Genomic DNA, 16,643 nt, shown 5'->3' with positions numbered 1-16,643 from the left:
CACGCCGCCATGGGCCGCGCCTCTAAAACTCCTAAACGCAGAAAGAGCTCGGGCGGTACGGCCGCCACAGCCCCTCCCTCGTCCTCACCGCAGCCGCTTGGCCCCACCAAAGCCTCCTGCAAAAGCTCCGAGGGCTGCGGGGCGCGCGTGGCTAGCGGCGGCGTCGCCTCGTGATAACATCGTGGCGATGACGCGGCGCAGTGACGTGAACGCGGGCGCCCTTGTTTGGGAGCGCGGCCGGCGCGCCCGTTTTGAAGCTGCCCTGAGCAGCGCGGGCCGGACCGCGCCCCCTCCTCGGTCCCCGCGCCCCGCGAGTCCGCGCAGTTCCCGAGGTGCGGGCCCTGTTCTCTGCGCCGCGCCCCCTCAGCGGCCGTGCTCGCATCACCGAGGTCGGTCCGGGCCGGACCGAAGCCCCCGGGGCGGGGCGGGGCGCGGGCGTCCGGGGGCGCCCCTGGCCCAGCCCCCGCCATGCCGCCCGGCAAAGTGCTGCAGCCGGTCCTGAAGATGAAGGTGGACGAGCTGTTCCTGTACTGGCTCAGCGAGGCCAGCACGCAGCGGATGCTGCAGGACTGCCTGCGCCGGATCAAGGCGCCCGGGCGGGACCAGCCGACCGCGGGGGACGGGGAGCAGCCCGGGGCCTGGCCCACAGCCCCGCTCGCCGCCCCCAGGCCCAGCGGGCTCGAGCCCCCGGGAACTCCCGGGCCGGGCCCTGCGCTGCCCGCGGGCGCCGCCTCCAGCCCCAGGAACGAGCCCCACGGTCGAGGGACCCGTAGATCTGCAGGAACGAAAGTAGTAAGTTACTCTTCCTTCTGCTAACAACTGCGCGGGTGGCTCTGGTCGCATAGCGGACGTGTGGCTGTGCGGTGGAGGCTGGTGGGCGAGCGTCAGACCCCAAAACGGTTTCATATTGAGTCTGTTCCCCGCCCCGACCCCCCCCACCACACACATACAGACAAGAAAGTCCCACGTACTGAACATTCCGTCATTGACAGTTGTTAACCTAAAAATCACACAATTTATAAAGGTAGAGAGGCTTCCTATTTTATTTTATTTTAATTTGTTTTAATTTTGAGACAGAGTTTTGCTCTGTTGCCCAGGCTGGAGTGCAATGGCGCGATCTTGGCTCACTGCAACCTCTGCCTCCCAGGTTCAGGCGATTCTCCTGCCTCAGCCTCCGGAGGAGCTGGGACTTAGGGGCACGTGCCACCACGCCTGGCTAATTTTGTATTTTTAGTAGAGACTGGGTTTCCCCCATGTGGGCCAGGCTGGTCTCGAACTCCTGACCTCAAGTGATCCTCCGGCCTCGGCCTCCCAAAGTGCTGGGATTACAGACGTGAGTCACTGCGCCTGGTCCGTTTTTTATTTATTTTACAATTCTTTGGAGACGGTCTTGCTCTGTCTCCTAGGCTGGAGTGCAGTGGCGCAAACACAGCTGGACTTCCTGCCTCAGCCTCCCCAGTAGCTGGGATTACAGGCGTGCAGCATGACGCCAGGCTAATTTTTGTTTGTTTGTTTGTTTATTTATTTATTTATTTTTTGCAGAGACGAGGTCTTGCTATGTTACCTAGAGTGCTCTGGAATTCCTGGGTCCAAGCAATCCTCCCGCTTCGGCCTCCCAAAATCCCACTGTATTTCTTAGAAGAAACGCCATTTATTTCATAGAAGGTGATTATACACTGCAGGTGAGAAGCGCAGCCTCTGGCTAATGTACCTGTAATCTCAGCTACCCGGGAGGCTGAGGCAGGAGAATCACTGGAACCCAGGAGGCAGAGGCTGCACTCCAGCCTGGGCACCAGAGCAAGACTCCGTCTCGAAAAAAAAAAGAAAAAACTAAAAACAAGCACTTGGAGGGAAGAAAAGATGAGACGGGAATTTATGCTGAGTGGGTTGGCCAACTGTATATATTCAAGAAGTTATAGGAAGAGCTATGGATATTCACCAAGGGTGTCCTGACGCATGGGTATTGAACAAACATGCATGTTGCCTACTCCCAAGTTCACCTTGGAGCGGAGACTTAACATGTAAATGCATTATGGTTAGGCCCCCCTAGGTCAAAAGGTGAAGCAACTCTGCAGCCTCTGTCAACCGGCCAGAACCAGTCCGTGGTGAGTAGTTACAGGATAAAGTGATTGCAATCAGTCTTTTTTTTTTTTTTTTTTGAGACAGATTCTCACTCTCACCCAGGCTGAGATGCAATGGTGCAATCTCAGCTCACTGCAACCTCCGCCTCCCGGGTTCAAGCGATTCTCCTCCCTCAGCCTCCCGAGTAGCTGGGATTACAGGCGCACACCACCACGCCCAGCTAATTTTTGTATTTTTAGTAGAGGCAGGCTTTCACCTTGTTGGCTAGACTGGTCTCAAACTCCTGACCTCAGGTGATCCACCCGCCTCAGCCTCTCAAAGTGCTGGGATGACAGGCGTGAGCCACCACACCTGGCCTGGAATCAGTCTTTTCCCAGTCAAAGCTGTAGTTACGGCTGGTGGAACAGAGGGGTCTGTTCATCAGATCTGACGGGAAGCTGCAGGTGTTTTAATATTGTTTATATTGGTCAGGCATGGTGGCTCACGCCTGTGATTCCAGCATTTGGGAGTTGGAGGCAGGCAGATCACTTGAGTTCAGGAGTTCGAGACCAGCCTGGGCAACATGGCAAAACCCCGTCTCTGCTAAAAATACACAAATTAGCCAGGCGTGGTGGCGCACCTGCAGTCTCAGCTACTCAGGAGGCTGAGGCAGGAGAAATGCCTGAAGCTGGGAGTCGGAGATTACTGTGAGTTGAGATTGCACCACTGCTCACCAGCCTGAGCAACAGAGGAAGGCCCTGTCTCAAAAAAAAAAAAAAATTATATATATATAGAGAGAGAGAGAGAGAGAGAGTGTCTTCTTGCGTGCGTGAGCTTGAGGCCAAGATAAGCAATAGAGAAAAAGAAAAACATCCTTTATTTACTTCTTGAATCTCAAAAACGAGTTTCTGCAGAGGTCTCTAGTGAATAACCTAAAAGGACATTTAGCTGCTGGAGAAAAAGAAATGCTTTGGCAGTTGGAACTGTAGTTTATTCTTTAAGTGTAGGCGGTGTGTGACTTAACCCTCACCTCAGGTGGCCCTTGGTCTTGTTTGCCACAGAGTCTGTTCTGTCAGTCTTAGATGTTGATTTTAACCTTTTTGCTGGTTGGTTGTGTTTAAACTGCCAAAGCAGGAGGGGTATAATAAGGTGTGTCCAAACTCCCATCTAGTCATGGCTGGGAACTTAGTTGTTTTTTTGTTTTTTTTGTGTTTTTTGAGACCGACTTTCGCTCTTGTTGCCCAGGCTGGAGTGCAGTGGTGCCATCTCAGGTCACTGCAACCTCCACCTCCCAGGTTCGAGTGATTCTCCTGCCTCAGCCTCCTGAGTAGCTGAGATTACAGGCACCCACCACCACGCCTCGGTAATTTTGTATTTTTTAGTAGAGACGGGGTTTCTCCATGTTGCCAGGCTGGTCTCGAACTCCCGACCTCAGGTGATCCGCCTGCCTTGGCCTCCCAAAAAAATAAGATTACAGGTGTGAGCCACCGCGCCAGCCTGAACTTAGTTTTTAAGATTTCTCTTGGGGCCGGGCCCAGTAGCTGACGCCTGTAATCCCAGCACTTTGGGAGGCTGAAGTGGGCGGATCACTTGAGGTTACGAGTTCAAGACCAGCCTGGCCAACATGGTGAAACCCCATTTCTACTAAAAATACAAAAACTAGCCGAGCATGGTGGCGGGCGCCTGTAAGCCCAGCTACTCGGGAGGCTGAGGCACGAGAACTGCTTGAACCGGGGAGGCAGAGGTTGCAGTGAGCCAAGATCTCGCCACTGTACTCCAGCTGGGGCAATAGAGTGAGACTCTGTCTCAAAAAAAAAAAAAAAAAAAAGGTTTCTCTTGGCCAAGAATGGGGGGTCTGTTTAGTCGGTTGTGAGCCTTCAGGTTTTACTTTTAATTTACACAGTTATAGTCCCGAGTTGGTCTCACTGTTAAGAGTTTGTTTCGAGTTCTCTAGGTTGGTTTCTGTTACCCACTTCTCGGCAATCTCTTCTGCTCAGTTTAGTTAATGAGCCTAAGGGTTTTATTCTTGCTTTATCTGGTAGTAATCTCCAGTAATTACAAGTGGACAACAGTGTATTTTTTTTTTTTTTTTTTTTTTGAGACGGAGTCTTGCTCTGTCACCAAGCTGAAGTGCAGTGGTGCAATCGCGGCTCACTGCAAGCTCCGCCTCCCGGATTCACGCCATTCTCCTGCCTCAGCCTCCCGAGTAGCTGGGACTACAGGCGCCTGCCACCGTGCCCGGCTAATTTTTTTGTATTTTTAGTGGAGACAGGGTTTCACCGTGTTAGCCAGGATGGTCTCAATCTCCTGACCTCGTGATCCGCCTGTCTCGGCCTCCCAAAGTTTTGGGATTACAGGTGTGAGCCACCGTGCCTGCCGACAGCCGTGTATTTTTAAAAATCCTTTCTGTCGTTTTATACTATGCAGTTTAAAGCGATAAAACATTGCTCCAGATGTTACAGAAACACGTATGGCTGGTGCATCTGGTGTCCCAAGAATACTACGGAAGCCTGAAATATTCAGAATGTTCCGTTGGAACTTGTTTATACCATTTGAAATTTTTCAGCTGAACACCGGCCTTCCATCAGCAGCACTAATAAGCATGTCACAAAGTGATATTTATGTAGCACCACAGTTTTCCAGCCAAAATGGACCAGCCTCTCTACTTGCTGAGTGAGAGGTGGGTGGCAATCTGAGGTGATGTCCGACGTCTTCTGATGGATCTAGAACGTTTTCCAAAAGTACGTGTCGATGAAAATGTGAACTAGAGCTGGAGGCAGCTTGGAGACCGTCTGGCTCAGGCCCTCCAGATCCCGATCCAGGAGAGGACTCAGGGCCCCAGGACGCATCTGTTGAGCTCCGGCCCAGTCCACTTTCCCAGTGAGCTGCAAAACCTGAAGCACCTTAAGAACTCTTGCCCAAATCCCTCATTTACTGAGGAGGTTGTATGTGAGAGGAGGGCCAGGACTCAAGAAGCGTGTGCTAGTAATGATGGTTCCCCTCCATGGCTTGCTTTCTCAGTGGGATCGCTAATGAGCTGCCATTTTGTCCTTAAACGTGTTGAATGACAGCCAGATGCTAAGGTAAATGCTTGAATTGTGTGACTTTGCAAGAATTCTCCTAGGGCTGGGACTATTGTGACTTTGCATGAATTCTCCTAGGGCTGGGAGTATTGTGACTTTGCATGAATTCTCCTAGGGCTGGGAATATTGACGGAAGGTCAGGTCTGTGCAAACGAGGCCATTTGGGTGCATGTGAGAGGATGATATATTCTGTAAATCAGGCAAGAAGCCTCTAACAAGTGGAAATTAAGTTCCAAAGGTGTTCAAAGCAGGGAGACATCATTTCTCTCCTGGAGAAAGTTTTGAGGAGGAAGTGAGTAGTGGAACTTGAGAAATGCACTGAGTTTATTGGGTATGGGGGGCGGGACCAAGGGAGGCCATTCTGGGAGGGATGACGGGCAGAGTGTGAAAATGAGACCAGGCTCAGTCGCTCACGCCTGTAATCCCAGCACTTTGGGAGGCTGAGGTGGACGGATCACCTGAGGTCAGGAGTTCGAGATCAACCTGGCCAACATGGTGAAACCCCGTCTCTATTAAAAATACAAAAATTAGCTGGGTGTGGTGGTGGGCACCTGTAATCCCAGCTACTCTGGAGGCTGAGGCAGGAGAATCACTTGAACCTGGGAGGCAGAGATTGCAGTGAGCTGAAATTGTGCCACTGCACTCCAGCCTGGGTGACAAGAGTGAGACACTCTGTCTCAAAAAAAAAAAAAAAAAAAAAAAGACGAGATGTTCAGGTCACGTTGAGCAACTGGAGTGGTCTGACCGGAGAAGCAGAAGGAAGGACGCGTGTGGACCGTGGCGTGGCAGCCGGGGTGTGCAGGGTGCAGGATTCTGCACTTAGGAGATGGCAAGAATTTTCAAAAAGCAGTGACTGACCTTGTTTGGGACTAAAAGTTTGCCTTAAACATGTCTACGTGTTTGGAACCTATGGCTTACTTCAGCTGAATCTCAAGAAGTGAATAACTTAGAAGGATGTGTCTGTTCATTGGGACAAAAAAGATGAGCTTGGGCTGGGCACGGTGGCTCATGCCTGTGATCCCAGCACTTTGGGAGGCCGAGGCGGGCGGATCACAAGGTCAGGAGATAGAGACCATCTTGGCTAACACAGTGAAACCCTTTCTCTACTAAAGATACAGAAAATTAGCCGGGCATGGTGGCGGGTACCTGTAGTCCCAGCTACTCCGGAGGCTGAGGCAGGAGAATGGCGTGAACCTGGGTGGCAGAGCTTGCAGTGAGCTGAGATTGCGCCCCTGCACTCCAGCCTGGGTGACAGAGCAAGACTCTGTCTCAAAAAAAAAAAAAAAAAAAAGAGCTTGTTCCTGTCCATCCCATATACAGAATACGCAAGGCCACGTTAACAGTGAAGGATGCAGTTCCATGCTACAAACTCTGGCTGGGGAGGGGCGATGCTGGGGTCAGAGGAAGAGATTTTCATAAATAAAGCAACTTTTTCTCACCCACACATGTAGAGAATGGAGTATGAGCTGTCAGGAGGGTTCACGCTAGGTCCATTGAACTCCCCAGCCAAGGGTGAAAGGAACGGCATGCCCATTGTGAAAACATCACGTGGTGCATCCGAAGCAGACCTAACCAGCGCTGCTGTGGCTGTTTTACGTTACCTACGCCTTCATCGTTACTGAACAGAGAGATTGCATTCTGTGTTTGAAAGGGGCGCTTGCAGTGGCTCCTTCCCGTCTTTGGGGAAGAGAAACTGGTACAAATTAGAAAATGTGAGCATTGGCCGGGTGCAGTGGCTCAATCCCAGCACTTTGGGAGGCCGAGGAGGGAGGATCACTTGAGGCCAGGAATTTGAGCCCAGCCTGGGCAACATAGCGAGACTCCCCCATCTCTATAAAATAGTAAAATCAGCCAGGCATATTGGTTCATGCCTGAAGTCTCAGCTGCTTGTGAGGCTGAGGCAGAAAGATCCCAGGAGTTCGAGGCTGCAGTGAGCTATGTTTGTGCCAGTGCACTCCCACTGGGGCAACAAAGTGAGACCCTGTCTCTAAAAAAAGAAAAAGAAAAAGAAAAAAAAAAGAAAACGCCAGTATCGATGGGCTGATGCTGCAAGCCAGGGTGCTTCTGCTAGGGGGGACCCTAAGTGCATCTTTAAAGTAAGTTCTTACAAGGGGAAGTAAGAACCTCATGTGGATGAGCTGCCTTTTTTTTTTTTTTTTTTTTTTTCAGATGGAGTTTCGCTCTTGTCGCCCAGGCTGCAGTGCAATGACGCGATTTCGGCTCACCACAACCTCCACCTCCTGCAGTTCAAGTGAGTCTCCTGCCTCAGCCTCCCGAGTAGCTGGGATTACAGGCACCCGCCACCACGCCCGGCTAATTTTGTATTTTTAGTAGAGATGGGGTTTCACTATGTTGGTCAGGCTGGTCTTGAACTCCTGACCTCAGGTGATCCACCCCCCTCAGCTTCCCGAGTAGCTGGGATGACAGGCGCCCGCCACCATGCCTAGCTAATTTTGTATTTTTAGTAGAGATGGGGTTTCACTATGTTGGTCAGGCTGGTCTTGAACTCCTGACCTCAGGTGATCCACCCGCCCCAGCCTCCCAGAGTGCTGGGATGACAGACGAGGGCAACCACACCCGGCCAGTACTGCACGATTTTGATTGCATTCCCCTGCGGCCTGGCGACGCCGAGGAATTTTCAGGTGCTTATTTGCCATTCATGTGGTTCCCACTGTCAAGTGTCTGTTCAGGTCGTGTGTTTGCTTTTTTAAATTGGGTTATGTTTTCACTGAGTTGCGAGAGCTCTTTACATACAACTGTTGGCAAGTCCTTGGTAAGACAATGTGGTGTGTGCATATGTCTCTGGAGTCCGGCTTGCTTTTTGTTTTCTTCAGTGTCTTTCAAAGAGAAAAGTGTTTAGTTTTTCAACTTTTTTCTTTTATGACTCTTATTTTTTGTGTCTTATTACAAAATGTTTGCATACCTCAAGGTGTCAAAGATTTTCTCCTATATTTATCTTGAGAAAGCAGCGTGGTTTTAGGTTTGCGTTTCGGCCTGTGATCCAGTTCAGGTCAGTTTTTCTGCGTGGTATGAGGTGAGGTATCTGGATGACCCCAGCACCGTATATTGAACAGTCTTTTCTCACCCCGTGGAATTGTGTTGTTGAAAGTCAGTTGAGTACGTACGTCTGTTTTATTATTATTTCCATCCCGTTGCTGTATGTGCATCCCCTCACCTTCATGGCACTTTCCAGATTAGTGTAACTTTCTAGCAAATTTTGAAAGCAGATACTGTGAGTCCAAGCCTGTTCTTTAAAAATTGCTTTCCAGCAAGAAAAGCCTGTTGGAATTTTGATTGGGATTGCTTTGAATCTGTGGATCAATTTAGGATAATTGATACCTTAACAGTATTTTCCAATCCACAAACAAAGGACTTTCCATTCATTTAGGTTTTGTTCAGCAACGTTGTGTACTTCCCCGGGTACACCTCTTGCACCTCCTTGATTAAGTTTCTATCTGTTTATTTAGTTCTTCTCTAATTTCTGGAAGCTACTCAGTTTTGGTATCCACCTAACCTGTGATTTTTATGAGACCGGGTGCCAGCATTCTAGAACATTAGAACAGGGTATTTGGAGATAAACACGGGCGTGCGTGTGCATCACACACACAGGTGCATACACACATACATAGGTGCATACACACATAGGTGCATACACAGGTACATACACACAGGTCCATACACACAGGTACATACACACATAGGTGCATACACACACACAGGTCCATCCACACACACACATAGGTGCATACACACAGGTGCATACACAGGTGCATACACACATACATAGGTGCATACACACAGGTACATACACACATAGGTGCATACACATACATAGATACATACACACAGGTACATACACACATAGGTGCATACACATACATAGGTGCATACACACAGGTACATACACACATAGGTGCATACACATACATAGGTCCATACACACACATACATAGGTGCATACACACAGGTGCATACATAGGTGCATACACACACATACACACATAGGTGCATACACACACAGGTCCATACACACAGGTGCATACACACACATACACAGGTGCATACACACACATACACAGGTGCATACACACACATACACACATAGGTGCATACACACACACACAGGTCCATACACACACAGGTGCATACACACACATACACACATAGGCGCATACACACATACATAGATGCATACACACACACAGGTGCATGTACATACAGGTGTGCTTATCTTAACGTTTCATTAGAAGTTCTTAACAAACATGTTGTAAGACAAAAGCACCCAGAACCCTCAGGGCAGGAGCTCAGGGTTTCTGAAGGTTTCGTGCGGGAGCCCTGAGCTTGCCCAGGGACTGTAGCTTTTGTACAGGTGCGTGCCTGTCTGCGTTCAGTTCTCACTGCCTTCGTAACAACGACCTATTCACGTTTTCATAGTGGGCACCGATGAGAGTCTCGTTGTGAGGAGGAAGGAAGGTGTCCAGAACCCTTCTTGGAACCTCCAAGAATCTGCAACCATGGAAACTGTGTAAAGAGCTTCATCCCTCCCTCCCCTTCTGTTGACAGAGAGAACCATGCCGTTTCCTGAGATGACGTGGACGGGTTTTGAATCCGCTGGAGCCTGTCCTCTCAGGGCCTTTGAAACAGGGAGGAAGCTGTGCTCTGCAGATGGCGCCTGCAGGGTGAGGACAGGATTCTGGGCCATCTTCCTGTCTCATGGGCTTGCCTGTTACTAGCTATGCTTTTAGCTTTGGATGTTCAGAAAAACATTTTCTCACAAAGGGCAGGTCGCCTTCGTAAGCCTTTCAAATCTAGGATTTCAGAAAAGCCGTTATGTTTGCTCATGGAAGACACATTTTTATCCTAAAACAAGCTGTCTGAACAAATGTATGTTTAGTGAGAATGAAAAGTGAAGAGATTTTTATGAAAATTTGCATAAAGGTCTTCTGGGCATTTTAGGAGCCTTTAGAGGTTGATGGTACGATTGTGTCCCGACGGGAGAAGGACGGTGGAGATTCGGGTGCCGTGAGGGGCTTCATCGGCCCAGATGGCAATGTTGTCTCTTCAGAGTAGGAATTTGGGGGGAACAGGCTGAAAACAGGCCTCGCAGATTCCGTGCTGGCCTGTGGTGCAAAAACAATGCTATGATGCCCCGTCCCTGCACACAGTAGAGTATAGACAGCCCCATGGCGGCCCCACTGGGTATGGACGGCCCGTCCCTGTACACAGTAGTGTATAAACAGCCCCGTGGTGGTCCTGTCAAGTGTGGACGGCCCCGTCCCTGTACACGGTAGTGGATAGACAGCCCCGTGGGGGCTCCGTCGAGTGTGAACAGCCCTGTCCCTCCCCCATCTGGTGTAGACAGCCCTGTGGCTGCATTGGGGGCGGGTGGTGCGGGTTCTGCATCGGGACAGGACGTAGGGGCTCCAGGGAGGCAGTGGGGCTGCATCCAGAGGTGGTTTGAGGGCTCCAGGTCAGAGTCTTTAAATCTCTGTGTGTGTGTGCACTTCAGGATTTTGAGGCTGTTTTCCAAAAGTCTTTTTTTTTTTTTTTTTTTTTTTTTCCTTTTTGAGACGAAGTCTCGCTCTTGTCCCCCAGGCTGCAGTGCAGTGGCGCGATCTCGGCTCACTGCAACCTCTGCCTTCCGAGTTCAAGCGATTCTTCTCCCTCAGCCTCCCAAGTAGCTGGGATTACAGGCACCTGCCACCATGCCCAGCTAATTTTGTATTTTTAGTAGAGACAGGGTTTCACCATGTTGGCCTGGCTGGTCTCGAACTCCTGACCTCATGATCTGCCTGCCTTGACCTCCCAAAGTGCTGGGATTACAGGCATGAGCCACCGTGCCTGGCTGTGTTCCAAAAGTCTTGTACGGAAAGAGGAAACCTGGCAGTAAAGTCCGCAGGGGTGTGTGTCACCCGCCGTGGCAGGACAGGGTGTGTGTCACCCGGCGTGGCAGGACAGGGCGTGTGTCACCCGGCGTGGCAGGACAGGGCGTGTTGCCTGAGTGTGAGGATCGCACCTCCGTTGGCTCACTTCCCGCGCATTTTGGGTTTGATCTTTGACTTTCGGAGGGAGATCACAGGAGGTTGGCACCCAATCTGGTTCCCCTAGCTGCGTTTGGGAGGCCGTCCGTGTGTAGTGCTGATCTGAACTGAAGGGGCGGCACCTCTGCCCTGTGAGTTTGCGCCCCACGTCATGGGTTACTGGGCGGCACCTCTGCCCTGTGAGTTTGCATCCTGCATCGTGGGTGACTGGGCGGCACCTCTGCCCTGTGAGTTTGCGCCCCGCATGTGGGTGACTGGGCGGCACCTCTGCCCTGTGAGTTTGCGCCCCGCATGTGGGTGACTGGGCGGCACCTCTGCCCTGTGAGTTTGCGCCCCGCATGTGGGTGACTGGATGACACCTCTGCCCTGTGAGTTTGCGCCCCGCATCGTGGGTTGCTGGGTGCACTTGTTTAAATCGTCTCCTGGTGGTTTGAGCACATTCCCTCTGGTGCTGTCTTAAAGCTTCCGTTTGGAGACTTACAGGGGGTCAGAGGCCGACTTCTGAATCCTCAAGGACAGTAAGGAAGTGAGAAGGATGGAGGGATCCGGGGATGGCTGGAGAAGGGAAGGAGGTGGAAGAGAAGGAAGTGGAGAGGGGCATACCCCTAAGAAGAGTTGGAAGGGGCCTTGCGGGTGGGGGGCTGTGGTGGGCGTCAGAGGTGGTGTGAAAGGTTGCAGGAGAAGAAAGGGCCAGTCTGAGATGGCTGCAGACTGCTGGTTCCAAGTCTAGGACACTCGGAAAAAGGAAAACGATGGAGACAGGAAACAGATCGGGGCTTGCGGGGGGTTGGGTGCGTCAGTGCCACACAGACGTTTTTCAGGGCAGGGAAACTCCTCTGCGTGACTCCACAGTGGTAGATCCGTGTCATCCTGCGTTTTTCCAGACTCAACAGAGCGTGCGGCAGCGGGAGAGCCCAGTGCACGCTGTTGACTTGGGGTGATAGTGACCCGTCCAAGGAGGTTCATTGACTGTAACAGATGCAGGCAGTCACGCAGGACCTTCCTGATCGGGGACCCGGGAGGCTTTCTGCTGACAGCGTTCAGCTTGGCAGGGATGTGGCCAGTTTCTGACCCTCAGCCCGAAGGTATCCTGTCTCCTTCCCGGTGGGATCAAGGTGCAGGCCCCCGGAATGTCAGCTCATCCTCATTTAAAGTTGCCCGTCCCCCTTTTCCACCGCCCTTCTTTTCTTGTTCTAAATACGATTGCAAACAAGCGCAGTTATCACAGTGAGCAGTGGCAGAGAAGACGAGATCCTGGATGCCCACTGCAGCTTAGCTGTATTCTAGAAACTCCTGAAGTTTGGGGAGGGGCGGAGATGCCGGCGCGCTTTGATGCCGGGCTGCCGGGATGTCTGGGCTGCGGTGCGTGTTTGTGGAGGTGCAGCTGCACCTGGCGTGCCCTGCGCTCTGGAGGGGCAAGCCGGAGCCGGCACCGAGCCTGCAGCCAGTTCTGGTGTTGTGTGGGGGGGGGGGGATCCTCACTTCTCGCGGGGAGCGCCTTCGCCTGGGTCCCCGAGGCCGTCCCCAGGCTCTCCTCTCGGGGACCTGTTGATGCCCGCTCCGCCCAGGCTCTCCTCTCGGGGACCTGTTGAGGCGCGCTCCGCCCAGGCTCTCCTCTCGGGGACTTGTTGAGGCGCGCTCCGCCCAGGCTCTCCTCTCGGGGACCTGTTGATGCGCGCTCCAGGGCGAGCCACGTGACGGCTGCCGCGGTGCAGAAAGCGCCCCCTTGCCCGGCCGCCCGGCCCAGCCGAACGGGGAGAGGAGAGAAGAGGACCGGAGGGAGCGGAGGGCAGTGCGGGGAGCGAGAAGGAGGAGAGGAGAGCAGCGCCGGGAGCAGCCGGGTCTGCACAGTCGCGGGTCGGGAGACGCGGCCGCCCCCACCCCCGGCGCCATGCGCCCTCCTCAGCCTGAGGAATGCGCGCGGCGCGGGCCCCGGCCCCAGAGCGCCTGGCGGGCGACGCATGGAGCGCGCTGAGCCCGGGCCACGCCTGCAGCGCCCCGCCGGCCCCGGCCCAGCCCTGCCCCGAGAGCGCGGCGCCCGGCCCGGCCCGGCCCGCGGAGAGCCCTGCGCGCCGACGGCATGCGACTCCGCGAGCGCTCGCTGCGCCAGGACCCCGACCTGTGCCAGGAGCTGGCCTCGCTGGCCCGCGGCTGCGACTTCGTGCTGCCCTCTCGGTTCCAGAAGCGGCTGAAGGCCTTCCAGCAGGTCAGCCCCGCGCGCCCCGCGGCTGCCCGACACCGGGCGAGGCCTCCCGGCCCGGCGAGCCCTGCCCTCCCGGCCCCGCGTGGGCCCCCGCTCGCCGCTGCTGGCCGTGCACCCGTTGTTGCGTGGCGGGGCCCAAACGCCAGATTTTCAGGGCCAGTTGTGGGCACAGGGGACCCGCTCGGGCCGCACGCCGCCGAAAACCGGGTGCTGCTCTGTGGGAAGCGGTGCCAAGCTTGTTAGGAAAACCAGGCTTTGAAAAGAGCACTCGCTCCTTTCCCGGGAGTTTTGGCTGTGAGTGCGCGCCTTGCTGTGATCAACCAAGGGGGGTGAGCCGTCAGCGCCTGGGAGTGTTCGCTGCAGACAGATTTTTAATTTAAATATACCTTGCATTGCTGGTAATAAACATCGGGAAACTCCTTCACCCTTCGTAAAGGCGTCGGGTGGGTGAAACTTTCCCGGTGTTATTGCAATACCCAGCATTCCTTCCCACTGGCTAACTTAAGAGTCGGTTGAGATATCACTCACGTACCGGACTATTTATGCAGCGCGGTTTTATTCAGTAACTCAGTGGCTTTGAAATTTATTTATTTATATTTATATTTATTTATTTGAGACGAAGCCTCTCTGTTTCCCAGGCTGGAGTGCAGCGGCGCTATCTCGGCTCACTGCATCCTCCACCTCCTGGGTTCAAGTGATTCTCCTGCCTCAGCCTCCCGAGTAGCTGGGATTACAGGCATGCAGCACGACGCCCAGCTCATTTTTGCATTTTTAGTAGGGACGGGGTTTCACCATGTTGGCCAGGCTGGTCTTGAACTCCTGACCTCAGGTGATCGCCCACCTGGGCCTTCCAAAGTGCTGGGAGTAGGGGCGTGAGCCTCCGCCCCAGCTGGCTTTGAAATTTAATCTCAGTTCTCATAAGTGCTCAGGGAAGTAAAATTTGTGTCTGTACCCCGTGTATATTGTATGGGTTAGTTTTACGAGTACCATGTGATTTAAACGTGTAAGAGTCTTCCTGTGACAATCCCGGTATAATTTGAGAATTTAGGGTTTGGCTGCGGCCGAATCTGATCCGAATCTCATCCAGACAGGGTGTGCGTGGCGGGCGTCTCACACCCACGTGGCACATCAGACGCGCTTTTCAAACTCAGTTCCAAGAGTCTGGAACTAGTGGCCTAACATCAAGCTGAACCAAGGCATCCTGCTTGAAGGGGGAGGAAGACCCACTTCTTTCTTTTGATATTTTAATTGAAATGTTTTCCGTAAGATCTCACATCAAGTTTTGCACTCCTTCGGAGTTTTTGACCTCTGTCTTCCAGGTTTTGACATTTTGCCTGTAAGTGGGTAAGGGCGAGGCTGGTGTCTTTAAAATCCTCTTAACCTGCGAAGAGTGAGATCAGCCGGATTTGCTCTAGATGGTGGGAGGTGCTGGGCGGTGCGGGCTCGCTGGTCGCAGAGTCAATGAGGTGATTAGCTCGCACGTGGCTGGATGAGGAAGCCCTTCAGCCCTGCAGTGGGGCCCTGGCTCTTCTGTGGGGGGCTGTGGTGACGATGCACCTGTGAGGACTGTTTATTTTTTAAAAGTCAGTTTCTGGTAAATCATGAATTCCGTTTACAGAAGTTTGCTTCATTTTACAGAAAATAGGTTTCCACGTTTTTAGGGAGTGAGGACAGACGTGTGAAATGCGTGTTGTCTGAGGGGTGGTGGAGGAATTACAGGCGTATTTTGGGGTATTTGTGGGGGTGGTGTTGGGGGAGAAGGGGACGTTTTCTGGCTACTTTCACTCCGCGCATGAGTGTGGGCTCTGTCTGTTGGGTCCACCCCACTTGGACACACCCTCAGGGTTGTCAGGGAGCACCCGTGTTGGAGCCACTGGACGTGTTGGGGTGCCGCACCTCCGCCTTCGGACGCTCCCGGCCGGGCAGCACAGTACTGTTTTCAGGGGTCCTCTGACGGGCACAGCCTTCCGCGGCCAACGTTGGCCGCACCCACGAGCCCCTGGTGGGTGCTCCTGAGCTTGATCTTCTGACTGTGCGACATCCTGCCTGGGCTTGTGTTCCCACTAACCTCCTGGCGGGTGCTGCCTGCCCAGGTGGTGAACCCAAGCTCCTCCTCCTGCCTGCCACTGCCCACTTCCCTGTCACCGGCATCCTTGATAAACCAAACTCGGGGGATGGGGGCGTTCAGCGACCGCCGGCCTTGGGAACGGAACAGCATGCGTTCACGCCGTGGGTCCGGGGAGGCTCCCGTGTGACGATAGTGTGTTACACGTACTCTCACCGTGGGTCTGGGGAGGCTCCCGTGTGACGATGGCGTGTTACACGGCTCATGCTCTCACTGTAGGACCCAGCATGTACCTGGAGTGGGGCCGTGCAGCTGCTTGGCTGAGCTCTTCTTGCTGGAGCCACTGCCTGCGCCTCCTGCCCAGGGATTCTCGGGCCTTCTGTCCCCGGGCAACAGCAGGACAGCTCAGACCTTGTTCCCAGCCCAGGACAGCCGTGCTGCCTAGCCTGGCCCTCCCCGCCTGGGGAGTGACTCTCCCGCTCCCCACACACTGACTCAGCACACAGACACCCCTCTTCACCTGTCCTGGTCACACAGACACTGTCCAGCGTCCCCACGGGGTCCTTCGGGTGGACGCACAGACCCTGCACAGCACCACGCACGGCTGAAAGCGCCGTCCCCTACGCGGCAGCCCCACTGTACTTGGAACTGACTTCAGTGTGGTGACAGCCTGGGCTCTGGGCGTCCCTGACGCACCTCCTGCTCTCACCGCCAGGGCACGTGCCGTTCCCCTCCCAAGGCCAGTGGTCACCAAAACCCTTGCAGCCTTTGGTTTGGCCAGGACGCTGCCCAGGATGCCACTCCCTGGGCAGTGGCAGGGAGAAGGCAGGGCTTGGGTTCCCCACCTGGCAGGGAGCTGCAGCAAGAGGGGTTAACGGGAAACAGAAGCCCGGGTGGGAACGTCCACACAGAAGACCAAGCTCAGGAGCATCCGCCAGGGGCTTGCGGACGCAGGGAGGGTGCCGGATCCTCCCCTCGCTGTGTTGCGCGGCATCCACCGTCACCCGTTGGCTGGTGGACAGAATGATCCCCACATTCCCCAGCCCAGCCTTCCGAGCTCTGTGGAGACTCACACCTCGCTGCAGCCGTGGGTGCAGGCGCCAGTGCCTGGGCTGCAGGTGTGGGTGCAGGCCCCAGCCGACGTCTCTCAGTGTCCATTGAGGCCCGGTTGCTCGGCTGCAGTCATGTGT

At 53.9% G+C, this 16,643-nt stretch overlaps 1 protein-coding gene across 9 annotated transcripts in view; it reads left to right on the top strand.

Annotated features, from left to right (window-relative positions):
* The first annotated feature begins 168 nt into the window (after positions 1-168).
* LOC134808763 (serine/threonine-protein phosphatase 2A regulatory subunit B'' subunit beta-like) overlaps positions 169-16,643 on the top strand; it is a 32,466-nt gene continuing 15,991 nt past the window's right edge. For 6 of the 9 annotated variants that reach the window (XR_010152408.1, XR_010152407.1, XR_010152411.1 and 3 more), the window contains exons 1-3: positions 169-792; positions 7,314-7,395; positions 9,708-9,823. Coding sequence is in view for 5 of the 9 variants with exons in the window: in XM_063797355.1 (XP_063653425.1) it covers positions 469-792; positions 7,314-7,395; positions 9,708-9,823 (522 nt within the window). In the remaining 4 variants the exon portion in view is untranslated. Of the gene's footprint in view, positions 793-7,313; positions 7,396-9,707; positions 9,824-11,815; positions 13,392-16,643 lie in introns of those variants that run through there. The other 3 variants (XM_063797357.1, XM_063797354.1, XM_063797356.1) reach the window with 3 other exon arrangements.

The sequence above is a fragment of the Pan troglodytes genome, chromosome 18 (assembly GCF_028858775.2).
Source record: "Pan troglodytes isolate AG18354 chromosome 18, NHGRI_mPanTro3-v2.0_pri, whole genome shotgun sequence".
NCBI classification, from domain to species: domain Eukaryota; kingdom Metazoa; phylum Chordata; class Mammalia; order Primates; family Hominidae; genus Pan; species Pan troglodytes.
Note: the sequence above shows the minus strand (reverse complement) of the source record. Positions and strands in the feature narration are given on the sequence as shown.